The sequence below is a fragment of the Anolis sagrei genome, chromosome 8 (genome assembly GCF_037176765.1).
Source record: "Anolis sagrei isolate rAnoSag1 chromosome 8, rAnoSag1.mat, whole genome shotgun sequence".
Classification (NCBI taxonomy): Eukaryota; Metazoa; Chordata; class Lepidosauria; order Squamata; family Dactyloidae; genus Anolis; species Anolis sagrei.
In genome coordinates this window covers 44,271,657-44,294,853 of record NC_090028.1, presented here as the reverse complement: position 1 = coordinate 44,294,853, position 23,197 = coordinate 44,271,657, and the positions used below count along the sequence as shown (strand labels likewise).

Sequence of the window (23,197 nt, the reverse complement as noted above, 5' to 3'; positions counted from 1 at the left end):
TAGTTCGTTTACAGCAAAAGAGATAACAAACCTTTATCTAGTGAGAAGGTCAAGAGAAATGCTTTCCCTTCAGTTTTGGGATCTGATAAAGCCTTATAATGATTATTGGGAAAGAGTTGCCTTAGTCAGGTTGTGGCAGCAAGCAGTATGGGAATAATTAAGATTTGAAACAATTAGAAGTACGTCATTATAACGCGTCATCGTGGTGTATGGCTAAAGGCAATACGTAAAGGACCTCTGTTAATGATTATAATTGTGTAAATGTCAAGACATTTCTATGCATGCCCGAACCAGTGGACTTCTGCTATAAATATTGTAATCTGACTGACTTCCGGTGCGCTTCAGATATTGTTTCTGAACGTCCTATCAACCTTGATAGTAAAGATGCCTGAAATCAATTGCTGTCTCCGTCTCCTTCCTACTTGATTGTGCTCTAAATGATCTCGGGTAACGTATGTTCCGCAACAAGGTCAACGTTGGAATTTCATCACCGTCTTGGTTTCAAGTGCTCTTAGTTTCATGAATCAAGTTCTTGCCAAGTTCTAGGTTGGTATACGATTTTTTTCCTGCTGTCTAGTTTCATGGATGCAAGTGCCTAGTTTCATGGGGCTTTTCTGCACCTATGGATCTTGTTTTCCCTTGAAGCTTTGAGACCATTTTACTTGCGTTGGACCTTTGCCGTTTTTGCTATTTTTACTGCTTTGCCTACATACATTTTTCAATAAACTGCTTGCTGATTTTACCAAGCTGGCGTGGTGTTTCAAGACAGAGGTGTTCCTGCTTTGGAGTACAACAGTATGGACTGGCTTGATCTTCTTGCGGTCCAAGGCACTCTCCGAATTTTCCTCGTTACCTGACCTTATTTAAACAAGAAGTCTAAGGAAGTCATGTTCTTGCTTGATGAGCCACAGGACAACTCACGTGTTGTTTTCTGAACCTATCCAAGTTAATATTGTTGATTTCCAGGTAAAGTGTGATGGGGAATACCGACATGACAGGCAAGAGATGCTGGGAAACTAAGTGGCCACACCCGTGTGACTGTGGCGTGCAAGATAGGACCAGGCAAGAGAAATGTAAAAGTGCCCTTTAATAGAAATATAGAGATACACCTGAGCAGGTGGCTTCGGACGTTCACCAGCTGACTTCTCTCTGCAGAACAGCAACAACAGAGCGGCGGCTTTGTGAAGGAAGGAAGGGCCGGCCCTGGCGGGAAGCCACCCCTGGACATCTCTGGTGGGTGATTTCGAGCTGGATGGTCAAGACTTCCCACACTCCCTCCCTCCCTCCCTCCCTCCCTCCGGCTATGGGGCTGGTGCAGAAGTGTGTGCAGAAGGAACATGGAAGCAGGTGCAGGGACAGAGAATGCCAAGTGAGATGAGAGATAAGGGAAGGACCTTTTTGCTCATCATTTTCTGTGCAGGTCCCTTCTCCCTCCTGTGGAATCCAGTGGATACAAGCCTGAGAGCTTGCGGGGGGGGGGGGGGGGCGTGGATTGTTCTCTTTTTTTTGGATGACAATTTGCCTGGTGGATATTGACAGTTTAATCCCCCAAAAAGAAACATCTCTAACCTCCCAAATGCAGGATGCCTGCAGAGAGCACAGGGCAGAAAAAGCACACATAAAGGGAACCCCTTTGGGTCTCAATCGAGAGATGAAACCTGGATAGAGCCGCCCTGAGTCCCTCTGCAGAGGGTGAGATAGGGCGAGATACAAGTGCCCCAAATAAATAAACAAACAAACAAACAAATAAACAACCTACCAGTGCCGCTATCTGGCTCTTTGAGGCTGTAAGGCACCCTCCAAATGGGAGAACATGTTGGAGCATGCAAGGAATCTGCTAACATGTGTGTGTCAACTGCAAAATAAGATGCACAAAGCTGATTGGTCGGGCAATGCCCGGGGAGACGGCTGAGCCTGGGACTTTTGATTACGGTTACATTTTTGTTCAGGTGCAGAGAAAGACAGGTTTGAAGAGAGAAGCAGAGAGGGACAGAGTTTGGAGTGAACTCTTGCTTCATGAACTGCGGACGTTTTGCCCACATCTATGGCAGGAATCCCTTCAACCTCTGAGGATGCTTGCCATAGATGTGGGTGAAACATCAGGAGAGAACGCTTCTCAAACATGGCCATACAGCCCAGAAAAATCATAGCAACTCAACCAAATTATTTTGGTACTTGAGGCAGAAAACTCAGTAAAAAAAAATACCACCACCCCCCCCCCCCCCCGACTGAATACGTATTTAGTTATTTTTAGAGCAGACCTATTGAAGCTACTGGGATTTATGTCAATCTGGATCCAATTTAGAGTAAACTCATAGTGTAGGATGTGCTGCTTTTTCATGACACCGAAAAATCTTCTCCCTGGCGTGGTTTGTAGAGAAGAAGGGACGGAGGAGGTTGGGGAGAGGAGAGTGCTCGCGAGAAAGACCGAGTGCGTACGGAGAGGAGCATCACCTTTCACACCATGCGGCTGGCTCCTCCGGGCAGGGCAGGTGCAACACAGGTAAGCCCCGGCCTCTTCCACAGAGTGGGCCACCCGTCCCTGCCATCAGGAGACGCATCAGTCATGGTTCGGTTCTCTGGAAGCGGGGGGTGCCGGGCCAGCGCTCTGCCCCACAGCGAGTGGGAGTGGAGTGGGAGTGGGAGGGAGGTCCCCTCCCGGCTTGGCTTCCGGGTTAGGCGCACGACACGAGAGCCGCCACGGCCACGAGAGTCAGGGCGGCCAGAGGGCTGGAGGGGGGCCGGGGGGCCGCTCCCCGCAGGGTCTCCTTGTTGGTCTCCCCCACATCCGAGGCCCGCCCGTTGCCGGCCAGCTGGGCCCGGGAGCTGCAGAGGTCGTGCAGGTTGCCCTGGAACTGGGTCTTCCGGGAGTCTCTCCGAAGGGACTCCCAGATGTTGGCCGCTTCCTCAGGGCAGCTGGACAACACTTGGGTCGCGCAGCTGTGGAAGTCGTCCCAGGATCTGAAGGAAAGAGAACCGAGAGTCAGGCCGAACTCTGTACGCGCCCACGCGCCCTGTCCAGGCTCCAATTTCCCTCGAAGCCAGAACGGCCTCGTTTCTCTCTGATGCTGCGCGCGTCATTTCTGGTCTTGCAAATAACACGCTACAAGAATGAGCGAATGAAAACGGTACCCACTAATTAAAAGAACAATGAAAGTCAAGAAGGTGTAATAAGATACTAATTAGATGCATGATGCAACTTCACCCTTTGCACTTTTGACCAATTATGCTAGACATTCCCAGATTTACTTGACTCTAAGGCTCTCCATTTTTTGCTACATGACTTTGCCACCGTTGTGGTGCACCTGAAGGGAAAGGGAAAGGTTTCCTCTGACATGAAATCTAGTCACGCCTGATTGGGGGTGGTGGTGGGGGGGGGGTGCTCATTTCCATTTCTAAGCCAAAGAGCCGGCATTGTCCTTGGACAGCTCCAAACTCATGTGGCCAGCACAACTGCATGGAGTGCCATTACCTTCCTGCGGAAGCGGTATGTATTGATCTACTCCCATTTGCATGTTTTCGCACTGCTAGGTTGGCAGAAGCTGGGGCCAACAGCGGGAGCTCACCCCACTACCCGGATTCAAACTGCTAACAATTATGGTGCGCCTTAGATTCCCAAAATATACTGACTTTCCTGCTGAGTCGAAGCAAATGGGGAAACAAGTTCCTTTTGGTCAGCAAGTTCAGCATCTCAGCGGCTTTACCTGCTGCGCCATTGGGGGCAATTATGCTTGATATTACCATATTTACTTGTATCTAATGCTCACCTGTTTTGCTAAATGACTTTGCTAAAATTATGATGCGCATTCGATTTGCAAAATATGGCGATGTTAGTGCTGAGCCGAAGCAAATAGAGAGGGCGCTTCAGGAGCTCCTGGGAGTCCTCTTGGAAGGACCCCACCTCTAATCTAATGGCCTCAGCCGAACACCATCTCATCGTTTGGCGAGGCATCAGCGTCCTTTGGCAGAGAAGGCTCAGACCTTGCAACACTACAGACTCCGTGACTCCACAGCAGCGCACCAAGCACATTAAAGCGCATCCGTCCCACAGCAGAGATGCCCACCAAGGTTCCCGTTTCCGTTGCCGGAAGCTTTGGTCTCCGAACATTTTTGTTTCAAAAGAAGGGATTCTAAACAGGAAGCAATTGCAAAGCACTTAAGCAGCGGAGGGGGGAAAGGAAAGGGACTGAGGCTGCGAGGAGTTGTGGGAGTTGGAGTCCTGGAGGGAGGGCCCAAGTCTGCCCATGCCTTTGTCCTCAATGAAGGGATCATCTGCATATCCATGTTGTGGGAGTTGGAATCCAAAGTGGAAAAGGCAAGGGACTGAGGCTGCGAGGAGTTGTGGGAGTTGGAGTCCTGGAGGGAGGGCCCAAGCCTGCCCATGCCTTTGTCCTCAATGAAGGGATCATCGGCATACCCATGTTGTGGGAGTTGGAATCCAAAGTGGAAAGAGAAAAGGAAAAGGAAATGGCCTGAGGATGTGAGGAGTTGTGGGAGTTGGAGTTCAAAACACCTGGAAGGAGGGCCCAAGTTGGCCCATGCCTTTGTCCTCAATGAAGGGATCATCTGCATACCCATGTTGTGGGAGTTGGAATCCAAAGTGGAAAGGGAAAAGGGAAAGGAAAAGGAAAGGGCCTGAGGCTGCGAGGAGTTGTGGGAGTTGGAGTCCAAAACACCTGGAGGGAGGGCCCAAGTTGGCCCATGCCTTTGTCCTCAATGAAGGGATCATCTGCATACCCATGTTGTGGGAGTTGGAATCCAAAGTGGAAAGGGAAAAGGGAAAGGAAAGGGCCTGAGGCTGTGAGGAGTTGTGGGAGTTGGAGTCCAAAACACCTGGAGGGAGGGCCCAAGCCTGCACATGCCTTTGTCGTCAATGAAGGGATCATCTGCATACCCATGTTGTGGGAGTTGGAATCCAAAGTGGAAAGGGAAAAGGGAAAGGAAAAGGAAAGGGCCTGAGGCTGCGAGGAGTTGTGGGAGTTGGAGTCCAAAACACCTGGAGGGAGGGCCCAAGTTGGCCCATGCCTTTGTCCTCAATGAAGGGATCATCTGCATACCCATGTTGTGGGAGTTGGAATCCAAAGTGGAAAGGGAAAAGGGAAAGGAAAAGGAAAGGGCCTGAGGCTGCGAGGAGTTGTGGGAGTTGGAGTCCAAAACACCTGGAGGGAGGGCCCAAGCCTGCACATGCCTTTGTCGTCAATGAAGGGATCATCTGCATACCCATGTTGTGGGAGTTGGAATCCAAAGTGGAAAGGGAAAAGGGAAAGGAAAGGGCCTGAGGCTGTGAGGAGTTGTGGGAGTTGGAGTCCAAAACACCTGGAGGGAGGGCCCAAGTCTGCCCATGCCTTTGCCCTCAAAGAAGGGATCATCTGCATACCCATGTTGTGGGAGTTGGAATCCAAAGAGAAAAGGAAAAGGAAAGGGCCTGAGGCTGCGAGGAGTTGTGGGAGTTGGAGTCCAAAACACCTGGAGGGAGGGCCCAAGTTGGCCCATGTACGCACTAGGGTGACATCTCAAAATGGAACATCCCCAAGTTTTGTGGTCTTTTGAGGTCTTGTCATCCAAGTTTGGGAAACTTTTTTTAAAAAAAAATCTATTCCTCACAGTCATTGGATCAGTGATTCTGCTCTTGGGAAAAAAGTAACTTTTCCATGAGCTCAACTCTTAATTACAGATAATCTAAGACAGAGGCTCCTGGTGGCGCAGCGGGTTAAACCGCTCAGCTGCTGCACTTGCGGATTGAAAGGTCCGTGGTTTGAATCGGGGGAACGGGAGGAGCTCCTGCTGTTAGCCCCAGCTTCTGCCAACCTAGCAGTTCAAAAATATGCAAATGTGAGTAGATCAATATGTACCGCTTCCGCAAGAAGGTAACGGCACTCCATGTAGTCGTGCTGGCCACATGAGTTTGGAGGTGTCCAAGGACAACGCTGGCTCTTTGGCTTCGAAATGGAAATGGGCACTGCCACCCCCGAGTCAGGCGCGACTAGACTCCATGTCAGGGGAAACCAATAGGTATGGCTTCAGCAGGAAGACAACGGCATTCTATGCAGTCAGGCTGGCCACATGACCTTGGAAGTGTCTAAGGACAATGCCGGCTCTTTGGCTTAGAAATGGAGACGAGCAGCAGAGTCCCAGAGCCGGACACGACTGGACTTAGCATTAAGGGGAAACCTTTATCTTTACCTTTGCTATCTTTACGTGCTGGATGCAGCCCTCCGAGGTCATTTACGTGCCCCCGCCCTCAACTTTAGATGTAGGGTTGCCTTAAGTCTGAAAGGACTTGGAAGCACACAACAACAACAACAACAACAACAACAACAATCCTGGTTAACTGGACTCTCGTCAGTCAAAAGCAGGCCCACACTCAAGCCCATTGAAAGCGTTCCTCCTGCATCTTGTTCTTGCCTAGCATTATTTTTTACACCTTAATTTGGCCCAGCCACGGATGTTAATTGTGCTCTGTATTTTGTTTAATGTTTCTGCTTTTTGTGTTATGAGATTTATTTTAATTGCTTTGTATTGTATTGTTATTGTGTTTTGCTTGTATTGTATTGTGGGCTCGGCCTCCTGTAAGCCGCGCACGAGTCCCTTGGAGAGATGCTAAGGTAAAGGTAAAGGTAGTCCCCTGACATGAAGTCCAGTTGTGTCCGACTCTGGGGTGTGGTGCTCATCTCCCTTTCTAAGCCGAAGAGCCAGCGTTGTCCGTAGACACCTCCAAGGTCATGTGGCCGGCATGACCGCATGGAGCGCCGTATTATATTATATTATATTATATTATATTATATTATATTATATTATATTATAGGTGAAGGTAAAGGTAAAGGTAAAGGTCGTCCCCTGACATTAAGTCCAGTCATGTCTGACTCTGGGACTCTGGTGCTCCTCTCCATTTCTAAGCCGAAGAGCCAGCATTGTCCGTAGACACCTCCAAGGTCTTGTGGCCACTGGCATGACTGCATGGAGCACCGTTACCTTCCCGCCGGAGCGGTACCTATTGATCTACTCACATTTGCATGTTTTCGAACTGCTAGGTTGGCAGGAGCTAGGGCTGACAGCGGAAGCTCACGCCGCTCCCCGGAATCGAACCTGCGACCTTTCGATCAACAAGCTCAGCAGCTCAGCGCTTTAACCCACTGCACCTCCGGGTGTTCTTGGGGAGATGGTAGCGGGGTATAAATAAAGTGTTGTTGTTGTTGTTGTTGCTCTTTGTTGTAAATATTGTATTGTATTGCACTACTTGTTGTTGTTGTTGTTGTTGCTCTTTGTTTTAAATATTGTATTGTATTGCACTACTTGTTGTTGTTGTTGTTGTTGCTCTTTGTTTTAAATATTGTATTGTATTGCACTACTTGTTGTTGTTGTTGTTGTTGCTCTTTGTTTTAAATATTGTATTGTATTGCACTACTTGTTGTTGTTGTTGTTGCTCTTTGTTTTAAATATTGTATTGTATTGCACTACTTGTTGTTGTTGTTGCTCTTTGTTTTAAATATTGTATTGTATTGCACTACTTGTTGTTGTTGTTGTTGTTCTTTGTTTTAAATATTGTATTGTATTGCACTACTTGTTGTTGTTGTTGTTGTTCTTTGTTTTAAATATTGTATTGTATTGCACTACTTGTTGTTGTTGTTGTTGCTCTTTGTTTTAAATATTGTATTGCACTACTTGTTGTTGTTGTTGCTCTTTGTTTTAAATATTGTATTGTATTGCACTACTTGTTGTTGTTGTTGTTGTTCTTTGTTTTAAATATTGTATTGTATTGCACTACTTGTTGTTGTTATTGTTGTTGTTGCTCTTTGTTTTAAATATTGTATTGTATTGCACTACTTGTTGTTGTTGTTGTTGTTGTTGCTCTTTGTTTTGAATACATATTTATCCGAACGTATCTCGACCTATCAGCCCACCAGGACCCTAAGATCTTCGGGAGAGGCCCTTCTCTCCATCCCGCCTGCTTCACAGGTGCGGCTGGCGGGAACGAGAGACAGGGCCTTTTCTGTGGTGGCCCCTCGGCTTTGGAATGCCCTCCCTATAGAGATAAGATCAGCCTCCTCGCTGATAGTATTTCGGAAAAAGCTCAAGACATGGATGTTTGAGCAAGCATTCGGCTAACCCAATGCGATGAAATCTCTGATCAAGGACTGGCAATCACAGACAACGAAATTGGATTATGATTTTAACTAAGAGATGCATTGGTCTGTATTGGTGGCCCAATACTGTGTATTGTATATGTATGCGTTTTATATTTTTAATTGGAATATTGTTGTTTTTAAATGTTGTAAACCGCAATGAGTCGCCGTTTTAGGCTGAGATATTAGCGGTATACAAGTGTACTAAATAAATAAAAATAAATAAATACTGTATTGTATTGCACTACAAATGAGCTACGTGTGGTGTGGATAGGAATGTGTCCATGGCTCTATCAGACGATCGATCGTAGCCTGTGTGAGAGGCCGGAGGAGCCCTAAGGGCCGCCGCGCACTCACTCACTCACTTGCAGATGGTGTCCAGCTCCTGCTGCTCCTGGTCACTGCCCGGTCCCTGCGGTGGTTGCGGTTGCTGCTGCTGCTGGACGCTCTGCGCCATGCTGTCCCCGAGCCGGATCAGGCATTCGGCAAACCCCTTGTAGATGGTGTTGCACTTCTGGCCGGCCGGCGTCACGGGCTCCTCGGAGAACACTGCAAGCGGACGCAAAGCACAACACGGGGCTCGGTCTCGTCCCCAGGACCAGAAGGGCAGCCCGGGCGGAGAGGGGGGTGGGCTGGCACCAGGGAGACCCCAAACCCAAGGCATTATTCATAGAATCATAGAATCCAAGAGTTGGAAGAGACCTCCTGGGCCATCATCCAGTCCAACCCCATTCTGCCAAGAAGCAGGAATATTGCATTCAAATCACCCCTGACAGATGGCCATCCAGCCTCTGTTTCAAAGCTTCCAAAGAAGGAGCCTCCACCACACTCCCTCCGGGGAAGGCAGAGAGTTCCACTGCTGAACGGCTCTCACAGTCAGGAAGTTCTTCCTCATGTTCAGATGGAATCTCCTCTCTTGTAGTTTGAAGCCATTGTTCCCTTGCGTCCTAGTCTCCAGGGAAGCAGAAAGGAAGCTTGCTCCCTCCTCCTCCCTGTGGCTTCCTCTCACATATATGTACATGGCTATCATCATATCTCCTCTCTGCCTTCTCTTCTTCAGGCTAAACATGCCCAGCTCCTTAAGCCGCTCCTCATAGGGCTTGTTCTCCAGACCCTTGATCATTTTAGTCTCCCTCCTCTGGACACATTCCAGCTTAGAGTCAATATCTCTCTTGAATTGTGGTGCCCAGAATTGGACACAATATTCCAGATGTGGTCTAACCAAAGCAGAATAGAGCATGGGGAGCATGACTTCCCTAGATCTAGGCACTAGGCTCCTATTGATGCAGGCCAAAATCCCAAAATTCCGTCCGGAGGGAGATGTGGTTCGTGGCCCCTTCTCCCTCTGCCTCAACTACCTCACGGGCCGATTCCGAGGATAAAAAGGCCGCCTAGGCCATCTCTTCAGGCAGCATATAGAGGTCTATGTCTATATTTATTTATGTATTTACTATTCTTGTATACCGCTGTATCTCAAGCCCGAGGGCGACTCACAGCGGTTTCCAGACAGTAAACACAAAGACAATAAAAACAGCAGCAATCAATATACCATAGCAGTTAAACTACACAATTTCATAACTAGCAATAACAACATCAATACACAATTATCACAACCCCCCCCCCCCCCCCGATCGCCTCGTCATCCAAAACGTCATCCAAATTCATCGTCCATTGTTCCGTTCCTATGTTCACATTACCAGAATTGCACTAAATTACTCAAACGCCTGCACAAACATCCAGGTCTTCAGCTTTCTACGGAATGTCATATATCTACGTAGTGAATATAAGCTGAGGCACCTCATTTGGCCACAAAAACCTGGGACTCGAGTATAAGCTGAGGACGTTACCCAGATATTTTACCATCCTGTGGGAGGCTTCTCTCATGTTCCCACATGGGAAGCTGGAGCTAACAGGTGGGAGCTCACCCTGCTCCCGGGATTCAAACCACCGACCTTTCAGTCAGCAGTCCTGCCGGCACAATAACCCATTACGCTACTGGGGGCTCCTTTTACTAAGTGACAGAATGGGGGGGGGGGGGGAGCATGAACATGAACTACATGCAAGTAATTCTGTGTAAATTAGCATAACTAGCCCAACAAAAATGTCCTTGCACAACTTGGCTGCACCAACATGTTATCATTTGTGACCCATTGCCTTTCAGACGTTTCCCATTTCTCACTCAAGCGACACTGACACGGACCATTCCTCCAGCATCCTGCCCCAACCTGGACCCCTTCGTTATTCGTTATGGGTGTTCTGCAAGCTCTAAATACCTTACGTTAAGGTTCTCTCAAGGCTTTCCACCCAGACAATGATCAAAAAGAGAGAGCGCATCATCTACCCCAATTCTCCCATTGATGGGGTTCACAATGTTCATTGATTGTAGGTGAACTATTAATCTCAGCAACTACAATTCCCAAATGTCAAGGTCTATTTTCCCCAAAACCCACCAGTACTCACATTTGGGCATACTGGGTATTCGTGCCAAGTTTGGTCCAGATCCATCATTGTTTGAGCCCACAGTACTCTCTGGATGTAGAACTACAACTCCAAAACCCAAGGTCAATGCCCACCAAACCCTTCCAGTATTTTCTGTTGATCGTGGGAGTTTTTTGTGCCAAGCTTGGTTCAATTCCATCACTGGAGGAGCTGAGAATGCTCTTTGACTGTAGGTTATCTACAAATCCCAGCAACTACAATTCCCAAATGATGAAACCAATCTCCTCCAAACCCACCAGTATTCAAATTTGGTCATATGGGGTATCTGTGCCAAATTTGGTGACTGAAAATACATCCTGTATATCAGATATTGACATTAGGATTCACAACAGGAGCAAAATGAGAGTTATGAAGTAACAACAAAAATAATGTTATGGTTGAGGGTCAGCACCACAGGAGGAACTGTACTCAGGGGTCGCGGCATTACGACCTCTGTTGTAGAGTTTATCAACAGGTGTAGGTTTAAGACATCCTGTGATTATTCCACATGTTTCGAGAGTCACAAAGAATTGCCCCTTGTGTCTACTCTTTCTGCCTGCTCCACGGAGAGGTCCAAATTCTGCCTCCCCAGAGAGAGGGTTTAACGCTTGGAGGGATGGTGCCGACCTCTTCTCCTTTCTGGACCAAACTGCAGAAGGAGAAGCCAAGCCAGGTGGACTCGTTTGGGAAAGGCGCAGTCCTGAGGAACCGGCTCCGCAGGGACGTTTCCGGCCCGACTCAACGCTGGTAGGAACTGTGTTGCAGCCTGGGAGGCACTGCAATAGGGATGCGTTGGAGCGAGGAGTCCTTGAGTGTGACTTTCGCTTAATTCTAATCTCGTGGTGAGCCTGTGGGCTTGGGCTGGCATATGGCTTGACACCCGCGGGTGCCACGGGCTTCTCATCCTCAATTGGCAAGTTGCCCTGGCTGGCCAGGATGTGACCCCGCAGAGGTCGTTCTGAAGGCTATTTAGAATCATAGAATCATAGAATCCTAGAGTGGGAAGAGACCTCCTGGGCCATCCAGTCCAACCCCATTCTGCCAAGAAGCAGGAATATTGCATTCAAAGCACCCCTGACAGATGGCCATCCAGCCTCTGCTTAAAAGCTTCCAAAGAAGGAGCCTCCACCACACTCCCTCCGGGGCAGAGAGTTCCACTGCTGAACAGCTCTCACAGGAAGTTCTTCCTCATAGAATCCTAGAGTTGGAAGAGACCTCACGGGCCATCCAGTCCAACCCCATTCTGCCAAGAAGCAGGAATATTGCATTCAAATCACCCCTGACAGATGGCCATCCAGCCTCTGCTTAAAAGCTTCCAAAGAAGGAGCCTCCACCACACTCCGGGGCAGAGAGTTCCACTGCTGAACGGCTCTCACAGTCAGGAAGTTCATCTTAGAGTTGAAAGAGATCTCATGGGCCATCCAGTCCACCCCCATTCTGCCAAGAAGCAGGAATATTGCATTCAAATCACCCCTGACAGATGGCCATCCAGCCTCTGCTTAAAAGCTTCCAAAGAAGGAGCCTCCACCACACTCCGGGGCACTATTTGGGCCTTGGTCCCACTCTGTTCCTTTAAAGGGCCTTTTAGGAGAAGGAGAAGTCTCCTTGGGAAAAAGACGGGCCACGAACTGTTCTGATTATAAATGATCAGAAATGGTGGAAAGAAGAACACTGATGAGGCAAATTACATTGAATGGAATTCATAGATTGAAATGGGTTGCGGTTGTTGTTGTCGTCGAGATATGATAGCCATGTATAAATATGTGAGAGGAAGCCACAGGAAGGAGGAGGGAGCAAGCTTGTTTTCTGCTTCCCTGGAGACCAGGACGCAATGGAGCCATGGCTTCAAACTACAAGGGAGGAGATTCCATCTGAACATGAGGAAGAACTTCCTGACTGTGAGAGCCGTTCAGCAGTGGAACTCTCTGCCCCGGAGTGTGGTGGAGGCTCCTTCTTTGGAAGCTTTTAAGCAGAGGCTGGATGGCCATCTGTCAGGGGTGATTTGAATGCAATATTCCTGCTTCTTGGCAGAATGCGGTTGGACTGGAGGATGGCCCAGGAGGTCTCTTCCAACTCTTTCATTCTATGATTCTATCACCACCATCGTTTATGAGACTGAGAAAATGTTGGGTGAACCTGGGGTGGAGTCTGGAGGCAGTCAGGTAAATGTTGTCATACATAAGGGGACAATACCTCAGAATATATGTTTGAGGTCAGTGTTTCTCCACCTTCCTTAAGGCAGTTCCTCGTGCGGTGGTGACCCCCAACCAGAACATTGTTTTCATTGCTGCTTCATAACTGTCATTTTGCTCCTGTTATGAATCGTCAAGTCAATATCAGGTATGGAAGGGGTGAGATACGAAAAAACGGAATGCAAAGAGACAGAACGGGGGACGAGGAGGCCTGGCTCAAGAGCAGGACATGGGCAAAAGATCTTGGAGTCCTCCTCGTGGGGAGGAAGAAGGGGAACACGAGCCAGGAATGTGATGTGGCGGCAAAAAAAGCCAATGGGATTTTGTCCTGCATCAATAGGAGCCTAGTGTCTAGATCCAGGGAAGTCATGCTCCTCATGCTCTATTCTGCCTTGGTTAGACCACTTGACCTGGAATCACACTGTGTCAAATGAAGGGAAATGTTGACTATAAGCTGGAATGTGTCCAGAGGAAGAGGGAGACTCAAAGGATCCAGGGTCTGGAGAACAAGCCCTATGAGGAGCAGCTTAAAGAGCTGGGCATGTTTAACCTGCAGAAGTGAAGGCAGAGAGGAGATACGATGGTCATGTGTACATATGTGAGAGGAAACCACAGGGAGGAGGAGGGAGCAAGCTTCCTTTCTGCTTCCCTGGAGACTAGGACACAATGGTACAATGGCTTCAAACTACAAGAGAGGAGATTCCAACTGAACATGAGGAAGAACTTCCTGACTGTGAGAGCTGTCCAGCAGTGGAACTCTCTGCCACGGAGGGAGTGTGGTGGAAGCTCCTTCTTTGGAAGCTTTGAAGCAGAGGCTGGATGGCCATCTGTCAGGGGTGATTTGAATGAGATTTTCCTGCTTCTTGGCAGAATGGGGTTGGACTGGATGATGGCCCAGGAGGTCCCTTCCAACTCTAGGACTCTATGAAAGGAGGGGAGCGAAGAGGGAAAAGGGAGAACTCTACCGATCCTCTTAAAATGCGGTTCCATTTCCCAACAAGGCGCAAGATCACCCTGAAGGAAGCCAACCTTGGAAGAGCTGCAGGTTCTGCTGGGGTGGCTTTCGTGCCCAATTCTTCTCTCTTCCCCCCCCCCTCCCTCCTCCTCCTTCTCCTCCTTTTGTGCCATAATTGTTTATGAATTCCGGCCTCACTTGGGATGGAGAACTTTATTAAAGGTCTGGAGGCTTGGCCTCTCCCTCAAAGGCGGAGCGCGCCCTCTCCGCTCCGGCTCAGGTCCCATCATTGTGTGGCATAATGAAAGGAGAGGCAGCGGCTGCTCCGGCCCCGAAGGAGAAGAATAGGCCTCTTCCGCGCGCGATATTAAACTTCTTTTCAAAAGGAAGCTGGAACCAAAGAACCCAGAATAGCACAGCCAGCGAGAGCGCATATTTTAGCCCTCATCCCTCCGGACTTCGCTTTCCGACACAGAAAAGGACGAGGCAGCCTTCCACAATTAAAGGGAGATATTGACTCTGTGCTGGAATACTGTGTCCAGAGGAAGAGGGAGACTAAAATGATCACGGGTCTGGAGAACAATCCCTATGAGGAGCGGCTTAAGGAGCTGGGCATGTTTAGCCTGAAGAAGAGAAGGATGAGAGGAGATATGATAGCCATGTATAAATATGAGAAGGGAATATGTCATAGGGAGGGTGACTAAATGATCAAGGGTCTGGAGAACAAGCCCTATGAGGAGCGGCTTAAGGAGCTGGGCATGTTTAGCCTGAAGAAGAGAAGGATGAGAGGAGATATGATAGCCATGTATAAATATGAGAAGGGAATATGTCATAGGGAGGTTGACTAAATGATCAAGGGTCTGGAGAACAAGCCCTATGAGGAGCGGCTTAAGGAGCTGGGCATGTTTAGCCTGAAGAAGAGAAGGATGAGAGGAGATATGATAGCCATGTATAAATATGTGAGAGGAAGCCACAGGGAGGAGGAGGGAGCAAGCTTCCTTCCTGCTTCCTTGGAGACTAGGACGCAATGGAACAATGGCTTCAAACTACAAGAGAGGAGATTCCATCTGAACATGAGGAAGAACTTCCTGACTGTGAGAGCCGTTCAGCAGTGGAACTCTCTGCCCCGGAAGCTTTTAAACAGAGGCTGGATGGCCATCTGTCAGGGGTGATTTGAATGCAATATTCCTGCTTCTTGGCAGAATGGGGTTGGGCTGGATGATGGCCCAGGAGGTCTCTCCCAACTCTTTGATTCTAGGATTCTCTCCTCAGCCTTCTTCCCCTGAAGGAACCACTAGACTCGTTTCCTGGTCTCAGGGAATCCCTCCGTAAAGAAGCATTCCGTCTACAGTTTATTGCTTCGGAATTGCAATCTCTAATTGGAACCATTTGTGACCTTCACAGAATGCCAGGGTTACCAAGAACACACTGGTTGAGAAGCTTTAGTCTGAGCCAACCACCTTCGGCTATGCAGAAAAGCACAATCAAAGCACCCCGGCAGATGGCCACGAAGCCTCTGCTTAAAATCCACCACCAGGCTCCAAGGCAGAGAGTTCCACTACTGAACAGCTCTTCATAAAGTCAGGAAACTCTTCCTAATATTCAGGTGGAATCTCCTTTCCTGTCATTTGAACCCATGGCTCCATTGGATCAAATGGTTGCAATGACTCAGCAAAAGCTGCAGTTCGGTATACGCAGGTGTGCCTGTGCCTTAGTAGGCCTCTGTGTTAGTTTACCTCAGTGGGAGAGTGTCTCAGTCTGAGAGAAGAGGCTTCTGTGTGTGGTAAGCCTTAGTCTGTGAGAGAAGCCTCTGTGTGAGGTAGGCCTCTCAGTGTGAGGTAGGCCTTAGTCTGTGAGAAAAGCCTCTGTGTGAGGTAAGCCTCTTAGTGTGAGGTAGGCCTTAGTCTGTGAGAGAAGCCTCTGCGTGAGGTAGGCCTCTCAGTGTGAGGCAAGTCTCTTAGTGTGAGGTAGGCCTTAGTCTGTGAGAGAAGCCTCTGTGTGAGGTAGGCCTCTTAGTGTAAGGTAGGCCTTAGTCTGTGAGAGAAGCCTCTGTGTGAGGTAGGCCTCTTAGTGTGAGGCAAGCCTCTTAGTGTGAGGTAGGCCTTAGTCTGTGAGAGAAGCCTCTGCGTGAGATAGGCCTCTCAGTGTGAAGTAGGCTTTAGTTTGTGAGAGAAGCTTCTGTGTGAGGTAGGCCTGTCAGTGTGAGGAAGGCCTTAGTCTGTGAGAGAAGCCTCTGTGTGAGGTAGGCCTCTTAGTGTGAGGCAAGCCGCTTAGTGTGAGGTAGGCCTTAGTCTGTGAGAGAAGCCTCTGCGTGAGATAGGCCTCTCAGTGTGAAGTAGGCTTTAGTTTGTGAGAGAAGCTTCTGTGTGAGGTAGTCCTGTCAGTGTGAGGAAGGCCTTAGTCTGTGAGAGAAGCCTCTGTGTGAGGTAGGCCTCTTAGTGTGAGGCAAGCCGCTTAGTGTGAGGTAGGCCTTAGTCTGTGAGAGAAGCCTCTGCGTGAGATAGGCCTCTCAGTGTGAAGTAGGCTTTAGTTTGTGAGAGAAGCTTCTGTGTGAGGTAGGCCTGTCAGTGTGAGGAAGGCCTTAGTCTGTGAGAGAAGCCTCTGTGTGAGGTAGGCCTCTTAGTGTGAGGCAAGCCTCTTAGTGTGAGGTAGGCCTTAGTCTGTGAGAGAAGCCTCTGCGTGAGATAGGCCTCTCAGTGTGAAGTAGGCTTTAGTTTGTGAGAGAAGCTTCTGTGTGAGGTAGTCCTGTCAGTGTGAGGTAGGCCTTAGTCTGTGAGAAGGCCTCAGAGTGTGAGAAGCTTCGGTGAGAGAAGTGCCAAGTTGAAGGCCTTGTGCGTAAAGCTACTGTGTGAAGCTCCTGAGTAAGTTTGGAGTGAGAGGAGGCTCTGTGAAAGCAAAGCTGTTTATCTGCATGAGAAAGAAGTCAAGCATGGAAGCAAAGAAGGAAGTATTAAGAATTGTTTGTGGAAACCTTGTTCTTGTAAATAGTGCAACTATACGATTTTACTACAAAGAAAAGCCTCCCACGGAAGAGATCACATTGGCCTGTGTGTTTTTGTATCCCTTTTGTATCACTTTGGGCGACTGGCGTGCTGGGTCACGCTGCTGCTGCTGCTGCTCATAAGTTACTCTGCGGGACATTCATGGGGAGGGTCTTTTCTTCATAAGCCCACTCGCCCAACATTCCTGACTTCTAGGTGTACCTGCCATAACTGGACTTTACGAACTTGGTCCAGAGACAGTCCAAAGTACAGCGCATGTTGCAGGAGTCCAGCCTAGAGGTTCCCAGCCTTTGGAGGGACTGGTCCAAGATCGGTCGTCTCAAGCTGCAAACAGAGTTTTTCAGGGGGAGCGGGACCCCATCTCGAGCCGTTGGGCACACTTCCAGCTTCACTTTGGACCCTTACTATCACGCCTGGGTTCAGTGTCAATTTGCTATCCTTCATCCAGCCCATGACCTCCTTCGAGGGTTGCTCTTGAACGAGCCCAGCCTGCAGCTCAGGCTTGAATGCAGAGAAGGTCACACACTTTGCTGGAGGAAGGGCCAAACGGGGATGAGGGCCCAGGGCCCAGGGGACAGCCTGAGAGATCCATCATGGGGAGAAACCAGGCCGCGGGAATGAATCGGCTCTAAATGATGACCAAGAGGAATTGGGGTGACATCGCTACTCAGTGATCAAGTTCACATGCTTCTCTTTCTCTCTCTCTACCACACATGCGTCAAACTCAAGGCCCGCAGACCAATTCCATCCTGCGATGCTGGACTACAAGTCCTGGATTCCTCCTCATTAAACATCATGACTACAGCCGATGGGAGTTGGGATACAGGGATATCTATGCAGCTGCTGCTTGTTCTCTTTAGTCAAGAGAGCGGAGCTTGGATTTAGATACAAGGCTTGTGGGTATGGGGGGTAAAAGTTTCCCCTCACATTCAGTCTAGTCGTGTCCAACTCTGGGACTCTGGTGCGCATCTCCATTCCTACACTGTCCGTAAACACCTCCAAGGTCATGTGGCCATTGGCATGACTGCATGGAGTGCCGTTACCTTCCTGCAGAAGTGTTACCTATTCATCTACTCACATTGGCATGTTTTTGAACTGCTAGGTTGACAGAAGCTGGGGCTACCAGCAGAAGCTCACCCTACCCCCAGATTCAAATCACCAACCTTTTGGTCAGCAAGTTCAGCAGCTAAGCGGTCTAACTCACTGTGCCACGGGGGGGGGGGGGGGCTCCAAGATGCTGGACCACAACACCTATATTCCTCCTCATTAAACATCATGACTAGAATTGATGGGAGTTGGGATACAGGAACATTTAGAAGGCGGATGTTTGTTCTGTTTAGTCAGGAGCGTGGAGCTTGAATTTAGATACAAGGCTTGTGGGTATGATAGGCAAAGGTTTCCCCTTGACATTAAGTCTAGTCATGTCCAACTCTGGGACTCTGGTGCGCATCTCCACTCCTACACTGTCTGTAAACACCTCCAAGGTCATGTGGCCATTGGCATGACTGCGTGGAGTGCCGTTACCTTCCTGCAGAAGCGTTACCTATTGATCTACTCACATTTGCATGTTTTCGAACTGCTAGGTTGACAGAAGCTGGGGCTACCAGCAGGAGCTCACCCCACCCCCAGATTCAAATCACCAACCTTTTGGTCAGCAAGTTCAGCAGCTAAGCGGTCTAACTCGCTGCGCCACGGAGGGGAGAGCACAACACCTATATTCCTCCTCATTAAACACCATGACTAGAACTGATGGGAGTTGGGATACAGGAACATCTAGAAGGCGGATATTTGTTCTGTTTAGTCAGGAGCGTGGAGCTTGAATTTAGAGACAATGAACCTGAGTTTGCCCCCCTTGCTCTACCTCAGTGTTTCTCAACCTGGGGGTCGGGACCCCTGGGGGTGTCGCGAGGGGGTGTCAGAGGGGTTGCCAAAGACCATCAGAAAACACAGTATTTTCTGTTGGTCATGGGGGTTCTGGGTGGGAACTTTGGCCCAATTCTATCATTGGTGGGGTTCAGAACGCTCCTTGATTGTAGGTGAACTATAAATCCCAGCAAGTACAACTCCCAAATGTCAAAGTCTATTTTCCCCAAACCCCATCTGTTTTCACATTTGGGCATATTGAGTGTTTGTGCCAAGTTTGGTCCAGATCCATCATTGTTTGAGCCCACAGTGCTCTCTGCATGTAGGCGAACTACAACTCCCAAACTCAAGGTCAATGCCCACTAACCCTTCCAGTATTTTCTGTTGGTCAGGGGAGTTCTGTATTCCAAATTGTCGGTGGATATCAGAATGCTCTTTGATTGTAGGTGAAGTATAAATCCCAGCAACTACAACTCCCAAATGACAAAATCAATCCCCCCGCCAACCCCACCAGTATTCAAATTTGGGCATACCAGGTATTTGTGCCAAATTTGCTCCAGTGAATGAAAGTACATCCTGCAGATCATTATTTACATGGCGATTCATAATGTGAGGGTTCTGGTTGGGGGTCACCACAACATGAGGAACAACTGTATTCAGGGGTCGCAGCATTAGGAAGGTTGAGAACCACTGATCTACCTGAAGAGCAGAGCATGGAAGAGCTGTGGACGGTCATGCCCAGAATCCAGGACTGACTGCGAATGTGGATGGGAGTTGCAGTCCCAAAGGGCGTCCCAAGGTCAGCCCTGGTCAAGACTTGGACAGGACACCAATGGGGTCTTCGGGTGCGTTCCAGAGGAAGGAACTTGCCAAAGCACTTCTGAAGATTCCCTCCTTGAAATTCATGGGGACGCCGTACGTTGAAAGGAGACTTCAGAGCAGCTACGGGCAAGCAGAGGGTCCGGGTGCAGCCCCTCGGGCTCCTTTCTCAGCCCCCCCCTCCCTCCCCCCCCATCCTATACTTCCTTCCTTCTCTCTTCCCTTCCGCCTTCCCTCCCTCTTTCTCTCCTTCCCTTCAACCTGTTCGTCTTTCCTTCCTTCCCTCTTTTCTCCTTCCCTCCCTCCCTCCCTCCTTCCTTCCCTCCTTCCTTCCTTCCTTCCTTCCTTCCTTCCTTCCTTCCTTCCTTCCTTCTCTCTTCCCTCCCTCCTTCCCTCCCTCTCTCTCTCCTTCCTTTCAACTCATTCATCTTTCCTTCTTACCCTCTTTTCTCCTTCCTTCCTTCCTTCTCTTTTGTCTTTCCTTCCTTCTCTTTTGTGTTTTCTTCCTTCTCTTTTCCCTCCCTCCTTCCCTCCATTCCCTTCCATCCTTCCTTCCTCCTCTTCAGTGCAGAGGCTGTCTGCAGGGAGTGCTTTGGTTGTGCCTTCTTGCATGGCAGGGGGTTGGACTGGGGGGCCCTTGGGGGTCTCTTCCAGCTCTCTGGCCCTGTCTCAGGAGGAGGCAATACGGGGAGGGTCTCAGGGGTGGACTTCTCCTCTCCCGCCCACCATCTCCACCAAACTTTCCCCGTCTTTCCTTCACTTTCTGCCTCGGAAAGAGAAGAGGAGGAAGGGGAGGAAAGGGTCTTGGGGAGAACCCCCTCCCTCCCTCCCAGCCTCTCTCTCTCTCTCTCTCTCTCTCTCTCTCCATCCTATACTTCCTTCCTTCTCTCTTCCCTTCCTCCTTCCCTCCCTCTCTTTCTCCTTCCTTCCTTTTCTTTTCCCTCCATTCCTTTCCACCCTTCCTTCCTTCTTCCAGCTCTCTGACCTTAGATCAGGAGAAGGCAATATGGGGAGGGTCTCAGGGGTGGACTTCTTCTCTCCCACCCACCATCTACTCCCGGGCTGTCTGCAGGGAGTGCTTTGGTTGTGCCTTCTTGCATGGCAGGGGGTTGGACTGGGTGGCCCTTGGGGGTCTCTTCCAGTTCTCTGACCCTGTCTCAGGAGGAGGCAATACGGGGAGGGTCTCAGGGGTGGACTTCTCCTCTCCTGCCCACCATCTCCACCAAACTTTCCCCTCTTTCCTTCACTGTCTGCCTCTGAAAGAGAAGAGGAAGAAGGGGAGGAACCCCCTCCCTCCCTCCAGGCCCCCCTACCCCATTTTGGCTCACCATGTGGGCCCCAAGTTAGCAAGTCTGCCCTTGCCTGCATTAGAGGATGCAGTATATTTACACGCATTAAAAACCCAGAGAGAAAGAACGGGCCGAGAAAATCAAGACGACGTGGTGGGTCAGGCTAGCCCCACGGCATCACTGAGCAGCTCTTCTTCCTGACTTCAGGACAGCGTTTCTCAACCTGGGGGTCAGGACCGTGGGGGGGGGGGGGGGGTTGTGAGGGGGTGTCAGAGGGATCACCAAGGACCATCACAAAACACTGCTGGTCATGGGGGTCTCTGTGTGGGAAGTTTGGCCCAATTCTATCATTGGTGGTGTTCTGAATGCTCTTTGGTTGTAAGTGAACTATAAATCCCAGCAACCACAACTCCCAAATGTCAAGGTCTATTTCCCCCAAACTCCACAAGTGTTCACATTTGGGCATATTGAGTATCCGTGCCAAGTTTGGTCCAGATCCATCCTTGTTTGAGTCCACAGTGCTCTCTGGGTGTAGGTGAACTACAACTCCCAAACTCAAGGTCAATGCCCACCAAACCCTTCCAGTATTTTCTGTTGGTTGTGTGAGTCCTGTGTGCCAAGTTTGGTTCAATTCCATCATTGGTGGAGTTCAGAATGCTCTTTGATTGCTGGTGAACTATAAATCTCAGCAACCACAACTCCCAAATGTCAAGGTCTATTTCCCCCAAACTCCACCAGTGTTCACATTTGGGCATATTGAGTATCCGTGCCAAGTTTGGTCCAGATCCATCCTTGTTTGAGTCCACAGTGCTCTCTGGATGTAGGTGAACTACAACTCCCAAACTCAAGGTCAATGCCCACCAAACCCAGTATTTTCTGTTGGTTATGGAGTCTTGTGTATCACCTTTGGTTCAATTCCATCATTGGTAGAGTTCAGAATGCTCTTTGATTGGAGGTGAACTATAAATCCCAGCAACTACAACTCCCAAATGACAAAATCAAGAAAGGAATTTTTTTAAAAGTTTCTGTGCACAGGCATTCCTCTATAATTTCCTATGGAGAGCTTCTGCTTCCTTGTAGAAATAGGTTTGAAACATGTGAATATACTTGCTATTCAGAATCCATTCCTACACCACTTTATTTTGCAAAAATTAGTAATTTTCCACCTGAAGAAGATTTTGTTAAGGTTGAAACTGGCTGAGGAAGTCTTCTACAAGGAAGCGGAAGCTCTCTATAGGAAATTAGAGAGGAATATCTGTGTACAGTTTGGTCCAGAACCATCCCTGTTTGGGTCCACAGTGCTCCCTGGATGTAGGTGAACTACAACTCCCAAACTCAAGGTCAATGCCCACCAAGCCCTTCCAGAATTTTCTGTTGGTTGTGGGAGTTCTGTGTGCCAAGTTTGGTTCAATTCCATTGTTGGTGGACTTCATAATGCTCTTTGATTGTAGGTGAACTATAAATCCCAGCAAGAACAACTCCCAAATGACAAAATCAACCCCCCCCCCCAAACCCCACGAGTATTCAAATTTGAGCATATCAGGTCTTTGTGCCACATTTGGTCCAGTGAAAGAAAATATATCCTGCAGATCAGATCCTGATGTGACGATTCATGACAGGAGCGAGACGGCAGTTCTGAAGTAGCGACAAAAATAATTGTGTGATTGGGGGTCAGCACAACACGAGGAACTGGATTCAGGGGTGAGAAGAGCTGTTCAACGGTGGAACTCTCTGCCTCGGAGTCGAGTCAAAGCTCCTTCTTTGGAAGCTTTTAAACAGAGGCTGGATGGCCATCTGTCGGGGGTGCTCTGATTGTGCCTCCCTGCATGGCAGAAGGGGTTGGACTAGATGGCTTTTGGAGTCCCTTCTACCTTGATGATTTTACACACAGGGAGTGTTGGAAGTACTGTAAAATGTGCAAAATTATATTGTTCATTGAATGTATTTGGTGATGTTTGTGGGTTTGTGCCTTTAATTGTTGGAATGCTTGTGGTTTGGGTTTGGTCAATTGGGTGCGGGTGGAGCTCATTGCTGCTGTTCTGATGGTTTGCATCTGCCTGCAGCCTTGGGTCTGGCCTGATCTCTGTGTTTTCTTTTTGTTTCCACTAGGAAGCTGTAATAAAGCAAGCTTCTGCTGTAGCATTGTTATTTTTATTTGATATTATAACTCTGCTGATAGGATGTGCCAGACTTGTCCCTCCCTCCCTCCCTCCCTCCTGGTGTTTTGGACTACAACTCCCAGGAAGGGGCCTGTTGGGATTGCTGGGAGCTGAAGTCCAAAACACCTGGAGGGAGGGAGGGAGGGAGGGAGGGAGGGCCCAAGTTGGTCTAGAGAATAAACTAGCCACTCCCTGCCATGCATTGCTGTGGCCCAGTCTGTGTGTATGTGCTTTGTGTGTGTGTATGTGTATGCATATATATGTGTATGTGTGGCTTTGCGCATGCGTTGTAATGTCATTTTTGTTTTTTAGTTTCT

General features: G+C 49.0%; 1 protein-coding gene across 2 annotated transcripts in view; it reads right to left on the bottom strand.

Annotated features, from left to right (window-relative positions):
• Positions 1 to 2,264: 2,264 nt before the first annotated feature.
• The window catches only part of NRN1L (neuritin 1 like), a 27,209-nt gene continuing 6,276 nt past the window's right edge, over positions 2,265 to 23,197 (bottom strand). For both annotated transcript variants that reach the window (XM_067471156.1, XM_067471155.1), the window contains exons 2-3: positions 8,489 to 8,672; positions 2,265 to 2,961 (exon numbers count right to left, since the gene is read on the bottom strand). In XM_067471156.1, the coding sequence (XP_067327257.1) occupies positions 2,676 to 2,961; positions 8,489 to 8,672 (470 nt within the window). In that variant the 3' untranslated portion in view covers positions 2,265 to 2,675. The remainder of the gene's footprint in view (positions 2,962 to 8,488; positions 8,673 to 23,197) is intronic.